At 50.3% G+C, this 15,926-nt stretch overlaps 1 protein-coding gene across 1 annotated transcript; it reads right to left on the bottom strand.

The window, feature by feature from the left end:
- Positions 1 to 5,372: 5,372 nt before the first annotated feature.
- LOC135981456 (uncharacterized) lies at positions 5,373 to 12,912 on the bottom strand. The gene has a single exon (XM_065584084.1). The coding sequence runs from the start codon at positions 11,650 to 11,652 to the stop codon at positions 6,400 to 6,402; it is 5,253 nt and encodes a 1,750-aa protein (XP_065440156.1). The 5' UTR covers positions 11,653 to 12,912; the 3' UTR covers positions 5,373 to 6,399.
- Between the last annotated feature and the right edge of the window lie 3,014 nt (positions 12,913 to 15,926).

Below are 15,926 nucleotides of genomic sequence, written 5' to 3'. Positions count from 1 at the left end.
TGGATCTGATCGCTGTGTGGGGCGATGAGTCCCTGCTTTCGGAGCTGTGATCGAAAAGACGGAATACAAAGATCTACAAGAAGATCTCAAAAGCCATGACAGAGAGAGGATACAGCCGGGATGCAACGCAGTGCCGCGTGAAAATCAAGGAGCTGAGACAAGGGTACCAGAAGACCAAAGAGGCAAATGGACGCTCCGGATCCCAGCCCCAGACATGCCGTTTCTACGAGGCACTGCATTCTATCCTAGGTGCGGCCGCCACCACTACCCCACCACTGACCGTGGACTCTGAGGATGGGATATTGTCGACGGCCGCTTCCTCGGAGATGTTAGCGGACGGGGAAGATGAGGAAGGAGATGAGGAGGATGAGGCAGTCGACAGCGCTTACAATGCTGATTTCCCAGACAGCCAGGATCTCTTCATCACCCTCACAGAGATCCCCTACCAACCGTCCCCAGGCGTTAACCTGGACCCAGAATCAGGGGAAGGATCAGTCGGTAAGTGTTTTAAACATGTAAACATTTATTTTGAACAGAACATTAATATTAACATTTGGTTTTTCATGATTACTTTGCCCTAGGCGCTTAACGTTTTAGTCCTTGGCAGTGCAACTACTGCAAAACAATCTAACAATGTCCGGTTTATCATGATTGGTTTGCCCTAGGCGCTCAACTGTTTAGTCCTTGCCAGTGCAGCTACAGTAAAATTCGGTCTATATGTCCGGGGATAGAGCTGAAATCCTCATGGGACATCTCCATGAAGCTCTCCTGGAGGTAATTGGAAAGCCTTTGCATGAGGTTCCTTGGGAGAGCGGCCTTGTTGTGTCCTCCATAGTAGGAAACGTTTCCGCGCCAGGCTATCAGCAAGTACTCCGGGATCATTGCCTTGCAGAGCATGGCGGCATACGGCCCTGGTCTTTGCAGGCTTTCACGAAGCATGCGTTCTCTGTCGGTCTCTGAAATCCTCATCAGAGTGATGTCGCTCATGGTGACCTGCTTTGAATTAGGGGAATGTTAGTATTAGGACTGCTTGCCTGTTCCTTTACAGAACTGTAAACGGCGGTTTACAGCCATGCGATGGAGGCGGGAGGGGGCAGCATACAGGGATCTTTCCCGGGGACAGCCACGAGGGAGTGGGACAGGGGCAGAGTTCTTGCTTGCCGGATTGCTGGCAGCAGGAACTGGCCAACGCTAGGAGCATTGCTTTGAACATGAAAGGAGGGCAGTGCTGTTATTAAAGTTTTAAGCAGCCACAAGTCTACGGCTTACCATGTCAGCCTGCTACTCAAATTCCGCTGTCCTGCCCCGCTTATCTGATCTGCACTGCAAGACCCCAGGCTCTGAATGCAAAGGCCGAAAATTCGACCTTGTCCTGAGTGCGCATGTGATAGGTGCTGTGCATGGTCTTGTTCACAGAGAAAGACTATGTTCTTTGTTCACAAAAAAATTTATCTTTCTGAGGAATTCACTCCCTTTTTCCCATCCCACAGCTGTGACTGTCTCCGGACCTACCCTGGCATCACACTCCCAGAGGCTGTCGCAGATTAGGCAGAGAAAGAAAAGGACACGGGACGACATGTTCTCAGAACTTATGGGCTGCTCCCGAGCCGAGGCAACCCAGCAGACCCAGTGGAGGGAGAACATGTCGCAATACCAGCGAGCACACAGCGAACGGGAGGAGAGGTGGCGGCAGGAAGACCAGCAGGCGACTCAAACACTGCTTGGACTAATGAGGGAGCAAACGGACACGCTCCGACGCCTTGTGGATGTTCTGCAGGACCGGAGGCAGGAGGACAGAGCCCCGCTGCAGTCTATCTGTAACCACCCTCCCCCCGCCACAAAGTCCCATACCCCCCTCACCCAAAGTCCCAAGAAGGAGGGGCAGTAGAGTCTGTGAAAACTGTCACTCCACCCCTGCAGACTGCTCAAGTAGCAGAAGGCTGTCATTCCCCAAAATTTGACAAGTCCTTTCCTTCCCGCCTCACCCAAGCCCCCATCCCAGTTTCATCCCCTAACTGTGTAGTTGCTAATAAAAAATACGTTTCTGTTAATTACTGTTTCCATCATGTTTTTTTAGAGGAGAGTCTGTTTGAAGGGGGGAAGGGGGTTGGTAATTGGACAGGACAGTCACCTTTACCAGGGTATAGACACGGGGGCAGGTTCAGCAGCAGGTCACACACACATTGCAGTCACTAGGCACCCTGGTGAGTCTGGGAGGTGGTTTTAATTTTCTGTGCTTGGGGGGGGGGGCCTATGTGACTTTGTGGCGGGGGAGGGCGGTTAGAGATCTTATGCAGCGGTCCTTATCCTGGATCACAGAGCCACACAGCAGGGGATCTGTAACCGTCCTCCCCCTGCCAGAAAGTCACATAGCCCCCACACACAGAGTCCCGAACAGGAGGGGTGGCAGGCTCCGTTGAAACAACCAGTCCACCAGTGCGGACCACTCTAGAAGCATGAGCCTGTCATTCCTCGCGTTTAGAAGCGTCCTTTGCATCACTACACTACACCCGCTCCCCACCACAGTCTGCGTCCCAGTTTCAACACTTTACCGCGAAACCAGTAATAAAGAAAACGGTGTTCATTAACAAATTTCCAGTGATTTTATTTTTAAACGTGTGTTGGAAGGGGGGGAACGGGGTGAACGGGGTATGAAACTGGAGAGGATAGCGAACATTCACTGGGTAAAGAAACGGGGGCAGGTTCAGCTTCTCTGTAAACAAACTTAATAGTCACAGGTTATCCTGCTCACTCAGGAACCTAGCTTTCAAAGCCTCCCGGATGCACAGCACGTCCCGCTGGGCTCTTCTAATCGCACGGCTGTCTGGCTGGGCGTAATCAGCAGCCAGGCAATTTGCCTCAACCTCCCACCCCGCCATAAAGGTCTCCCCCTTGCTCTCACAGAGATTGTGGAGCACACAGCAAGCTGCAATAACAATGGGATATTGGTTTCGCTGAGATCACAGCGAGTCAGTAAGCTTCTCCATCTCCCCTTGAGATGTCCAAAAGCACACTCCACCACCATTCTGCACTTGCTCAGACGGTAGTAGAAGAGTTCTTTTTCACTGTCCAGGGTGCCTGTATAGGGCTTCATGAGCCAGGGCATTAGCGGGTAGGCTGGGTCCCGAGGATCACTATAGGCATCTCCACATCCCCAAGAGTTATTTTGTGGTCCGGAAAGTAAATACCTTCCAGCAGCCGTCTAAACAGACCAGAGTTCCTGAAAACACGAGCGTCATGAACCTTGCCCGGCCATCCGACGTTGATGTTTGTAAAACATCCCCTATGGACCACCAGTGCTTGCAGCACCATTGAAAAGTAGCCCTTTCGGTTAATGTACTGGCTGGCCTGGTGCTCCGGTCCCAGGATAGGGATGTGAGTTCCATCTATAGCCCCACCACAGTTTGGGAATCCCATCGCGGTGAAGCCATCTATGATGACCTCCACGTTTCCCAGGGTCACTACCTTTGACAGCAGTACCTCAACGATTGCGTTGGCTACTTGCATCACAACAACCCCCACGGTAGATTTGCCCACGCCAAAGCGGTTCGCGACTGTTTAGACGGTAGCTGTCTGGCGTTGCAAGCTTCCAGAGGGCTATGGCCACTCGCTTCTGGATAGTCAGGGCTGCTCGCATCCGGGTGTCCTTGCGCTTCAGGGCAGGGGACAGCAACTCACAAAGTTCCAGGAAAGTTCCCTTCCGCATGCGAAAGTTTCGCCGCCACTGTGATTCATCCCAGACCTGCAGTACTATGCGGTCCCACCAGTCTGTGCTTGTTTCCCGTGCCCAGAATCGCCGTTCCACAGCATCAACATGACCCATTGCCACCATGATGTCCATGGCACGGGGTCCCGTGCTTTGTGACAGGTCTGTGCCACTCTCAGACTTCATGTCCTCACCGCGCTGCCGTTGCCTCCTCGCCCGATTTCTCAGCATCTGCCTCTGGAAAAGGTGGATGATAAGGTGCGAGGTGTTGACAACGGCCATAACTGCAGCGATGGTCGCAGCGGGCTCCATGCTCGCAGTGCTGTGGCGTCCGCGCTGTCACTGACTGGAAAAGTGCGCGAACTGATTGTCCGCCGGCGCTTTCAGGGAGGGAGGGCGGGAGTGACGGTTGGATGACGACAGTTACCCAAAACCACCCTCGACACATTTTTTTCCCCAGCAGGCATTGGGGGCTCGACCCAGAATTCCAATGGGCAGCGGGGACTGCGGGAACTGTGGGATAGCTGCCCATAGTGCATCGCTTCCAATGTCGACGCTTGCCCCGTTAGTGTGGACTCACACAGTCGAATTACTGTCCTTAGTGTGGATACACACGTTTGACTTTGTAATATCGATTCCACATATTCGATTTAAGTAAAATCGAACTACTCTCGTAGTGTAGACATACCCGGAGTGTAGAAAATTGTGTCTGCTGCTGGTGCATATGTATTCTCTCTGCTCTAGATGCACAGAGATGGTGGAGTGCTGTGCTGGAGGAAGGAGGGCACAAGAGACATAACAGGCAGGCAGGAGAAAAGGTGAGAGGGAATAACAAAGCAGCAGGAGCTGCAGGGAGAGAGAAGAGGAGGAGCCTCTTATGTATCTCTCTAGCACCCCCAGGAGCCTGGACTGATTAACACCAGCTTCTCAGGGAGCTTCCTGTTTCCTGCTGCTTCCCTGAACCCACTTGAGGAGAACAGGCAGTCAACTGAAGTAGTAGGAGCCAGTTAGGCCCTTAAGACGCTGATATCTTCCCTCACTCAGGCCCTGCTACCAGCTTGCTTATTTGTCCCCTTCAATTGAGTGTTGAGAGCCACTATAGCTGGCACAGAACAGCAGTCATGAGTGAAAGAAGAAAACGCCCCTGTGGCACAGCATTCAGAAAAAGAAAGAAAGCAAAGGAACTTTTCTATCTAAACAAGAAGGAGCTCTCCTGAGATACATAGACAAAAATATTCATGATGAGCCTTCCGGTCCCAGTGAGGGTGTGAGTGGTGAAGAGATGCTTGATCTTCCAATTAGTCAGCTTGCAGGTGACCTGGCAGCTACTGCAGCATCCATATGTAAGCGGGGGAATGGTCCCGCTATTGTGGGGAAATTTCCTGACTTTTGCACTACCCCGGTGAGGTGGGCAAGCGAAAGGATCTGAGTCCCCGCTCCCACTTCCTTTACCCAGAGGCCTCCCTGCCCTTGAGGGCTCCCCTTCCACTCTTCTGTCTGGCTGAGTCCTCGTAACCCCAACAAGGCTGGGCCCAGGATTCCTGGGGGGCTCGACCCCCAACCCTGCTGTGGTCACCTAGGACAGGGGCTAGGGTGTCCCCACTCCGGGGTACTCTCTTTACACTGGGCACCTCCCTGACCCACTGATTATTCCATACAATTTAAAGCAAATACAAGTTGTTTAATTAACAATTAATCTAAAGAAAAGAACAAGGAAAAATGGGAAAGGTTAAAGGAAAACACATCACCCTGCTCTGTGGCAGGGAACATCACAACCAGTGTCTCTGGAATGTCAGGGCAGGTCACAGTCTGCTTCTTGTAGGTCCCAGGCCTCCTTCTCAGGCCCAGGCCGTGCTGCAGAGACGCTGCGGGTTGGACACTTGCAATGGTGGTGGCCACACACCTCCGGGCTTTGAGTGGTGGGACCCTTCTTCCCAGCGTCAGCCCCCCGTAGGGTTAAGGTCCCCCTCCCGGTCTGGCCTGCAAGGGCCCTTGTCTGGGGGTGTCTTTCTGTGCTGGGCCCTTTGCCCAGGTTCCCCCTTGGCTGGCCCCACTTGCTCACCACACCTGGCTCTGTGGCTGCAGCTTTGCTCCCAGCACAGGATCTGCTCTCCCTGGGCTGCGTCTCTGGCTCTGCGGCTGCAGCTCTGCTCCCAGCACAGGATCTGCTCTCCCTGGGCTGCGTCTCTGGCTCTGGATCTGGCACGGTTCTGCTCTCCAGCTCAGCTTGGGCCCCTGCTCTCTCCTTAGCTTGGCCCCACTCAGTCTGACTCAGGCCATTCCAGTTCACACGGAGGACGGGACCCCCTCTGGCCTCCTGACTCCCTGATTAGCCTGCCCGCCCTGTCAATCAGGCTCATCTGGAGCATTGGCCTCTCCCCATGGTTCCTGGGGACTGTCAGTCTCAGGCTCCTGATTTGCCCTCGACCCTTCCCCTTTTAGTGCTGGGAGCTAGCAACCAAAACACCCCCACTGAATGTTAGTAAGGGGGCAACAGTCCCCTTACATTCCCCCTTGCTAAAATACTGCCACATCCACAATATTCACACCGGTACATCCGGGCCCCATGGTAACAACATAACCCATGTTATTGTATATTAACAACCCATTAACAATTATTAAAAGAACATTTAACATATTTAACATTCCACATCTACTTCTTAATACCATACATAACAATATTTATTAAAACACTACATAGAACCAATAACATACTTATCTCTAAGTCTAACAGGAAGTACACCCTTATTAGCCCTCTGGGACCTTCTTAAGACTGGTTGTTCGTTACCCGTATTTTCTATTTCCCTATCCTCGGGTAATACTGAGTCAGTTTGAAGGATCTGGCCATTTTCGTTAGGGTTTGGGTTTGCCCCACTCGGTCCCTCTCTATATTCGGTTTGTGGGACTAGAACCATTTCCCAATTGGTTTCAGCCTCCTCGGGGTGTACTGATCTACGCCTCCTATGGTCCCTATCTGGACTAAGGGTGCAATGTTTCAACTGGTCCCTATGTACTACTCTCTCAGGACCTCCTCGTTCAGGCTGGATGGTGTAAACTGGTAGCTCAGGATTGTTGTGAGCGACTACAATGTGGGGATTTGACTCCCATTTGTCCTGTATTTTATTACGCCCCCGGTGTCTATGGTTACGAACTAGTACACGGTCACCAGGCCTGATGAGAGCCCCACTGGACTTGCGATTATAAGTCCTTTTCCTACTCCGGGCTGTGTCTTTACTTGTATTGAGAGCAACGTCACAGGCTATCTTCAGCCTGTCATGGTGACCTTTGACCCAGTCATCCAAATTGGTCACCTCATCCTCCTCAGGGCCCTCTCTGTCCAGAATATCCAATGGCAACCTGGGATCCCTCCCAAACATGAGATAAAAAGGAGCGTAACCTGTCGACGAATGGACATGGCTGTTATAGGCCAACACCAGTTCAGGAAGATGTTCCTGCCAGGCTCGCTTCTTTTCTGGCGGGAGCGTTCTTAGCATGTCATGCATTGTCCGGTTAAATCTTTCGCACTGAGCATTTCCTTGCGGGTGATAGGGTGTTGTTCGGCTTTTGGCTATGCCATACAATTTACACAATTCAGATATCACCTCTGATTCAAAATTCCTCCCCTGATCCGAGTGTAACCGTGCCGGACAACCATAGTACACAAACCAGTGTTTTATGAGGGCTTCAGCCGTTGTCCGCGCTGTCTGGTTTCTAGTTGGAACTGCAACAGTGAATCGGGTGAACATGTCCGTGAGAACCAGTATGTTCTCATACCCCTCTGAAGATCTTTCTAGCCGTGTGTAATCCATCGCTAGGACCTCCATTGGGGCAGTCACATTAGTACAGGTCAAAGGGGCTCGGTTGGGAGGAAACACATCCTTGGCTAAGGCACACCGTTTGCACTGACGGATCCACACTTGCACGTCGCTACCCATCGTGGGCCAGTAATAGTTTCTCCTCATTACCTCCAGAGTGCTCCGGTCTCCAAAATGCCCCCCATGATCATGCCTGGCTTCATAAACTTGACAGCGGAGTGACACAGGCACCACTAACTGCCACACTTCTTCACCATCTCGGGGATGATATGTTACCCGGAACAGCACTCCACGATGTAATCTAAGTCGTTCCCACTGTCTGGCTAGCTTCTTAGACTGGGGGTATCTGGCCCCAAATCTCCGGTCTGGCCTCGTTTGGCTCATGACTGCCACTAAGACAGGTCCAACATCACCTTCTCGTTGCAGAGTTTGAATCTCCTCCCATGAGTACCCCGAGATTATTGCGCTCTCCCCTCTTACCAGGTTTTGTACTGCATCCTTTACTGTCACTTCGTCCTCGGGCTTTGGATTCTCTAGCCACAAACACGTACGCACGACATCTGCAGGAATGACTAGGAAGTCTTTCTCCAGATCCTCGCCCTCTTCTGACTCCTCCTCCAGAGGCAATCTAGACAGGGTGTCAGCATTGATGTTCTGCCTTCCAGGTTTATACTGTACTTCAAAAGTGAACTCAGCGAGTTGGGCCACCCAGCGGTGTTCAATTGCACCTAAGTTAGCCTTTGCCAGGTATCGGAGTGGATTGTGGTCTGAGATTACCGTGAATTTAGAGTACACTAAATAATCCTTAAATTTTTCAGTGATAGCCCACTTCAAGGCCAACAGTTCTAGTTTAAAAGCACTGTAGTTTTTGTCATTTCTTTCTGACCTCCTCAGCCCTCGGCTCGCATATGCGATTACACGCTCGGCCCCCTCTTGCTTCTGGCTGAGCACCGCACCTAGGCCGTGCAGGCTCCCGTCTGTTGTCACTATAAATGGCAGGCTAAAGTCAGGATATGCAAGCACAGGTGTTGACATCAGCCGATGTCTTAATTTGTCAAAAGCTGTCTGACAGGCATCATCCCACACAAAACATTGGTCCCTTCCCTTCCTTTGGGCAGGCTGGCCCACTAGTCCATATAGTGGTGCAGCAATGTGTGCAAACTTTGGAACAAATCGTCTGTAATAGCTCATGAAACCTAGAGCCTGCCGCACTTGCTTGGCATTCTTGGGGACCGGCCAATTTTCCAGCGCCCTGGTCTTCTCTTCATCTACCTGGATTCCATCCTTTGAAATCACATGGCCCAAGAATTTGACTTTTTCACGTAGGAGGCAGCACTTACTTGGCTTCAGCTTCAATCCATGTTCCTTCAATCGTGTGAAAACCAAGTCCAATTTTTCCATATGACTCTCAAAATCCTTGGAAAACACAATAACATCGTCCAGGTATATCAGCAAAGTGTCTAAGATATAGTCTCCTAACACCCCCTCCATTAGTCTCTGGAACGTAGCAGGTGCATTACACAAGCCGAATGGCATACGTGTCCATTCAAACAGCCCAAACGGAGTCGTCACTGCTGTCTTTTCCCGGTCTCGTTCTTCCACTGCAACCTGGAAATAACCAGAAGTTAAATCGAGGGTTGAAAACACTCTTGCACTTCCTAATGCATCCAGTGACTCTTCCACCCGGGGTAGCGGGTAGGCATCCTTGTGCGTTACCTCATTCAGTTTCCTGTAGTCACAGCAAAATCGCACCCCACCATCTTTTTTTATTACAATCACTGCGGGTGATGCCCACGGACTGTGGCTTTCTTTAAGGACACCTTGAGTCACTAGGTCCAGAACGTGTTTTTTTACCTCCTGGAACACTCGTGGTGAGATCCGCCGGTGTCTCTGTTTTATCGGGACAGCATCTCCAGTGGCTATTTGGTGTGTCACTGTGGTGGTGTAACCAAAGTCCCGCTCATCCCTGGAAAAGACCTCTTGATGTTTCTCCAGTAGCGCCCGCAAACGGCCAACCTGTGTAGGGGTTAGCTGTTGGAGGTCCACTTGGACTGGAATGGGTAGCTCTCCATCAGGTGCCGCTTGCGATGTGGTAACCTGTGTGCCTTTTTTTACTTCTGTCACCCGCAGCTCATCCCCATTTTCTTCCAAGGCCACCCCCAATGGGGGCACCACTCCTTCAGGACGGTGTACCTCTGCCACTCTGGTTCGGGGGTACAATTTTATGGCCTTCTTACTTGAGTTTAACAGCCTGACTGGCACTTTTCCTTTGCTGGCATTAGCAAGTACATTTGCAACCAGGAGCCCATTAGGGAGACTGGCCCCAGGTGTTGGCTCGACAAGCACTCTGTATCCGTCAAAGTCGCTTGGCACCCGGCAGCGCCCATCAATAATCTTCTCACTCCAGGGAGGTATAACCACCTTCTGTCTCCCTGCCACCTTAACATAGCCAATTTGTCCCGTTGGACCTGGGAAACGTCCATGTCTCTCCACTTGGGCTAGTACCCGCTTCAGTGTAGCGTCCTTCCTAGGCTGCCCGTGACGGTTCATCTCCAGGGTTCCTTCTCCTACCAACAGTAATTCTTTCAGCTCTCTTATAATATTCATTCCGAGAATTCCCGGTACTTTGTTCTCCATTAAAGTCTTTCCTGAAGCGGTGTCCTTTAGGATAAAAATGCATTTCCCAGGGATTGTTCGACCCATGTACCCTACATCAGCTTCAAGACACCCCACCACAGGGATGGCAAGTCCATTGGCTGCCGTTAGCTGTACAAATCGGGTATTATGCATGGTCAGATCTCTCTCTTTTAAGTAGTTTCGGAAATATGATTCAGAAATAGTGGTGACTTCTGAGCCAGTGTCTATCAAACAGCGGGTTCTCACCCCTGCTATGGTTATATCCACTGTCAAGCAGTCCCCGAAAGCTCGGCCACAGAAGTCGTTGAATACACTAACATCATCAGGGTCCTCTTCCTTGCTGCTGACACACTGCCCTTTTCCTAGGGACAGCCGTAGAAACCCTTCAGTCCCCACTTGGCCTTCTGATGGTTGGCTGCTTGCTCCCGGTGCCTTTTGAATTTCAGGCGCCTGGGACTCCAGTCTCCTTCTCAGTGTACAATCTCGACTAGTATGTCCTGGCCTTTCGCAAGTATAACAAATGTATCTTCCCAGCTCGTCCTTCAGTGGAGATCTTCGGGATCCTGGGGCCCTTGGATATCTTGGCATATTAGTGGGAGGTTTTCCTTTCATCACCTCAGTCATCACTTTCAGCATCTCCCCCTGCTGGACCGCCAGTTTTTGGACAGCTTCACTCAAGCTTTCCAATGTTAGCTGTGTTTGGGGCACGGCCTTTTTCCCAGCAGCTGCATTCACAAGGCCGCCACTTCGTGTACGGGGGTTAGTCTTTGCTGTCTCTGCCACAGGAACTTCCTCTTCTTCTGACCACATAATAGCAGCCTGCATGAGTTCATGGAACTTCTTACTGGGCTCTTCCTTAAACCTCCTTTTCATTTCACGGCGGAGGGAATCATCCTGGAGCCCCAGCACTAACTGCTCTTTCAGAACCGTATCTGGGTCTGGAACTCGCTGAGGGTCTCGCCGCTCCACTCTGCTCATTTTCTCCTGGAGGTCATATGCATATGCCCGGATAGTTTCACCGGGCTCCTGCTTTCTCTCAAAGAACTCCTTTAGTCGGGTTCCAATAGGTACCTTGTCCCCATACACTTCTAGGAGGAGTTCAAATATCTTTTCCACATTTTTTTTGTCTGCCACTGCCATGAACTTTACTGTGGCCTTGGCCTGGCCCTTGAGGTGCTCCTCTATGAAGTCCACATGATCTTCTTCAGGTACTCTTAGCACACGCAGAGCCGCCTTCACAGACTTGACCCACTCCTCTACTGTAATGTCTCCTGGTCTAGTCGGGAAGCCACCAAACTCCGTGACCTTCCGCTCCCGTGGGACATAAATAGTAGGGGGTTTCTTAGCTTCTGCTGTCTGTTGCTCTATTACTGCCTTGGCCAGCGATAAGGCTTCTCTCTGTTCAGTTCTAGCTTGCTGTAATGCCTCCGCTTGGTCTGATAATCTGCGCTGAAGTTCAGCAAACTGGGTTCGTAGTTCTTCAATTCCAGCCATGGTAGGGTGCTCAACTAGGCCCGGACCATGCTACTAGAACTTAACCAGAAAACCAATGGGATGGACCCTGTGGATAGGATCCTGTTCGTGACGCCAATTATGTAAGCGGGGGAATGGTCCCGCTATTGTGGGGAAATTTCCTGACTTTTGCACTACCCCGGTGAGGTGGGCAAGCGAAAGGATCTGAGTCCCCGCTCCCACTTCCTTTACCCAGAGGCCTCCCTGCCCTTGAGGGCTCCCCTTCCACTCTTCTGTCTGGCTGAGTCCTCGTAACCCCAACAAGGCTGGGCCCAGGATTCCTGGGGGGCTCGACCCCCAACCCTGCTGTGGTCACCTAGGACAGGGGCTAGGGTGTCCCCACTCCGGGGTACTCTCTTTACACTGGGCACCTCCCTGACCCACTGATTATTCCATACAATTTAAAGCAAATACAAGTTGTTTAATTAACAATTAATCTAAAGAAAAGAACAAGGAAAAATGGGAAAGGTTAAAGGAAAACACATCACCCTGCTCTGTGGCAGGGAACATCACAACCAGTGTCTCTGGAATGTCAGGGCAGGTCACAGTCTGCTTCTTGTAGGTCCCAGGCCTCCTTCTCAGGCCCAGGCCGTGCTGCAGAGACGCTGCGGGTTGGACACTTGCAATGGTGGTGGCCACACACCTCCGGGCTTTGAGTGGTGGGACCCTTCTTCCCAGCGTCAGCCCCCCGTAGGGTTAAGGTCCCCCTCCCGGTCTGGCCTGCAAGGGCCCTTGTCTGGGGGTGTCTTTCTGTGCTGGGCCCTTTGCCCAGGTTCCCCCTTGGCTGGCCCCACTTGCTCACCACACCTGGCTCTGTGGCTGCAGCTTTGCTCCCAGCACAGGATCTGCTCTCCCTGGGCTGCGTCTCTGGCTCTGCGGCTGCAGCTCTGCTCCCAGCACAGGATCTGCTCTCCCTGGGCTGCGTCTCTGGCTCTGGATCTGGCACGGTTCTGCTCTCCAGCTCAGCTTGGGCCCCTGCTCTCTCCTTAGCTTGGCCCCACTCAGTCTGACTCAGGCCATTCCAGTTCACACGGAGGACGGGACCCCCTCTGGCCTCCTGACTCCCTGATTAGCCTGCCCGCCCTGTCAATCAGGCTCATCTGGAGCATTGGCCTCTCCCCATGGTTCCTGGGGACTGTCAGTCTCAGGCTCCTGATTTGCCCTCGACCCTTCCCCTTTTAGTGCTGGGAGCTAGCAACCAAAACACCCCCACTGAATGTTAGTAAGGGGGCAACAGTCCCCTTACACATATCTCCATCTCAAATGGATGTAACCATGCACATTCCTGAAGAAAAGTGTAGATCAGAGAAGAGTGTGGTGGAGGCACAAGAAACAGCTGCTGCTGAGTTTAGTTCCTTAAGCCTAGATGATCCAGGACTGTGGATCCACTTGAGCAGTAGCCTGAGGGACTTCCTTGTACTGCATGGGGCACAGCAAGTGAAAAACTTCATGTTCCCCAAAGACAATGAAAATAGAAGTTTCCATCCAACACATCACTGGCGTGAATCCCCAATGGTGACAAAGTGGAGAGGCCATGGCTTATGTTCTTAGAAACCCAGAATGTTGCATACTGTTTTTGCTGCAAACTCTTCCAGTCTAATGTTCCAGCCACATTGGGTTCTACAGGAACAAAGGACTGGAAAAATCTGGCTAGAAATCTGGCATGCCATAAGAAGGCAGCAAATCACCAGAGAGCATTCCATAGGTGGAAAGATCTTGAGATGAGACTAAGGTTAAAGGCCACCATAGATGATCAGCATCAAGAGAAGATTGCATCGTAGGCTTGGTCTACACTACCCCCCCTAATTCGAACTAAGGTACGCAACTTCAGCTACGTGAATAACGTAGCTGAAGTTCGAAGTACCTTATTTCGAATTAGTTCAAACTTACCTTGGTCCACACTCGGCAGGCAGGCTCCCCCGTCGACTCCGCGGTACTCCTCTCGGCGAGCTGGAGTACCGCAGTCGACGGCGAGCACTTCCGGGTTCGACTTATCGCGTCCAGACTAGACGCGATAAGTCGAACCCAGAAGTTCGATTTCCAGCCGTCGAACTTGCCGGTAAGTGTAGCCAAGGCCAGAGTCTCTTTACGGGCAAAATGTTCTGAAAAGGCTCATTGCCATTGTGAGAATGCTTGCTACCCAAAACCTAGCACTGCGTGGCACTTCAGATCAGCTATATGTGCCAAACAATGGAAACTTCCTTAAAATTGTGGAGCTGATGGCTGAGTTTGATGATGTACTCCAGGAGCATCTAAGAAGAGTCACCACCCAAGAAATGTACACACACCTCTGCCTTGGAAAAACAATTCAAAATGAGATCATACAGTTACTGGCAACAAAAGTCAAACAGAAGATTGTGGCAGATCTGAAGTCAGCAAGATATTACTCGGTTATTCTGGACTGCACACCTGACATCAGCCATACGGGACAAATGACTTTAATGGTGCGTTTTGTAACATCAACAGAACCTAGTGAAAATGTCTCTGCAATGGTGACTGTCAGAGAGCATTTTCTAGAATTTATTGACATTGATGATACTACAGGAGCTGGTATGACAAATGTGCTTCTTAAAAAGCTAGAAGATACGGGAATTGCGATAGCTGACATGAGAGGTCAGGGCTACGATAATGGTGCCAACATGAGAGGAAAGAACAGAGGAGAGCAGACACGGATCCAAGAGTTAAACCCTCAAGCTTTTTTTGTCCCATGCTGTTCACATTCATTGAACTTGGTGGTCAGTGATGCAGCATCAGCTTCTAGTCAGGCTGCTGAATTTTTTAATGTAATTCAAAACATCTATGTATTTTTCTCTGCATCAACTCATCAATGGCAAATTTTGAAGCAACATCTGAGAACATTCTCTCTGACACTGAAACCACTGAGTGCCACATGATGAGAAAGTCAAGTGGAGGCGATAAAGCCTATCAAACACCAAATTGGGATAATAGATGATGCCATAGTTGCCATTATGGAGGATAATGCTATGATAGGAACTGTTCATGGGAGAACAGTGGCAGAGGGAAATGGAACCACCAAAAACATACATAACTTCAAATTTCTGTGTGGCTTAGTGTTGTGGTATGACATACTATTTGAAATAAATGTTTTAAGCAAGAGACTCCAAGGTGTTGACCTTGGTATATCTGGAGAAATGGAACAACTGGACAAAGCAAAGTCATACCTACAGTCTTGCCGGTCAGATGAGGGATTTCAAAACATTCTGAAGAGTGCACAGAAGTTGGCAAAGGAACTTCACACTGAAGCTATTTTCCCACCCATTCAAGAATACAAGAGTCACCGAAGAAGAAGACATTTTGATTACAAGGCATGGGATAATCCCATAAAAGACCTCAAAGAACAAATCAAAATTGAATTCTTTAACCAGGTGCTAGATTGTGCAATACAGTCAGTTGAAGAATGTTTCATGCAGCTCAAGGAACACAGCAGTATATTTGGGATGTTGTACGATATTCCAAAACTCCACGCTATATCTGAAGAAGACCTATACCAGCAATGTAGGGCACTAGAGACAGTGTTGACACATGATGACATGCGCAATATTGATGCACATGATTTAAGAGATGAATTGAAAGCTCTTTCAAGATACATTTCAGCAGGATCAACTTCAAAGGCTGTTCTGGAATATATGTGCACAAATAAGATGACCGTCCTCTTTCCAAATGCTTTTGTTGCTCTGCGCATACTTCTAACACTTCCTGTAACAGTTGTCAGTGGAGAACGCAGCTTCTCCAAGCTGAAGTTAATAAAAACACATCTATGCTCCACAATGACACAGGAGAGGCTGGCTGGCCTTGCAACCATCTCAATAGAGCATGAGCTGGCCCAGACTGTGGACTTTCAGGAAGCAGTTCAAATCTTTGCAACTAAGAAGGCACAGAAAGCAGCACTTTGATTATTCAAACTGATAAAAATGCCAGTGTTTACTATGCAGCCAAGAAAAGTTACATTTGCTGTTCAGGCGTTTGAAAGTTAAGTGTTACTTAAAATTTTTGAACAAGGCATTTGAAGTTGTTAGTTCTCCTTTTTGGGGGTAAGTAGCAGAGAAGTACCATGAGAGGAGTAGAACAGGAAGAAGGCAGAATTGAGACCTTTCAAAGTTTTGGCCCAAGCAAGGGGGTATGGGGGTGTCATTTGAGCTCCCCGCCTCTGGTGCCAAAATGTTGTGGGCCGGCCCTGAGCAAATAACCCAATTGGTTTAAGCTGTCAGGGCCAGACACCCACTGAGGGTTGTGGG

The sequence above is a fragment of the Chrysemys picta genome, chromosome 2 (genome assembly GCF_011386835.1).
Source record: "Chrysemys picta bellii isolate R12L10 chromosome 2, ASM1138683v2, whole genome shotgun sequence".
Taxonomy (NCBI): domain Eukaryota; kingdom Metazoa; phylum Chordata; order Testudines; family Emydidae; genus Chrysemys; species Chrysemys picta.
The sequence above is the reverse complement of the archived record's forward strand: the minus strand, read 5'-3'. Positions and strand labels throughout refer to the sequence as shown.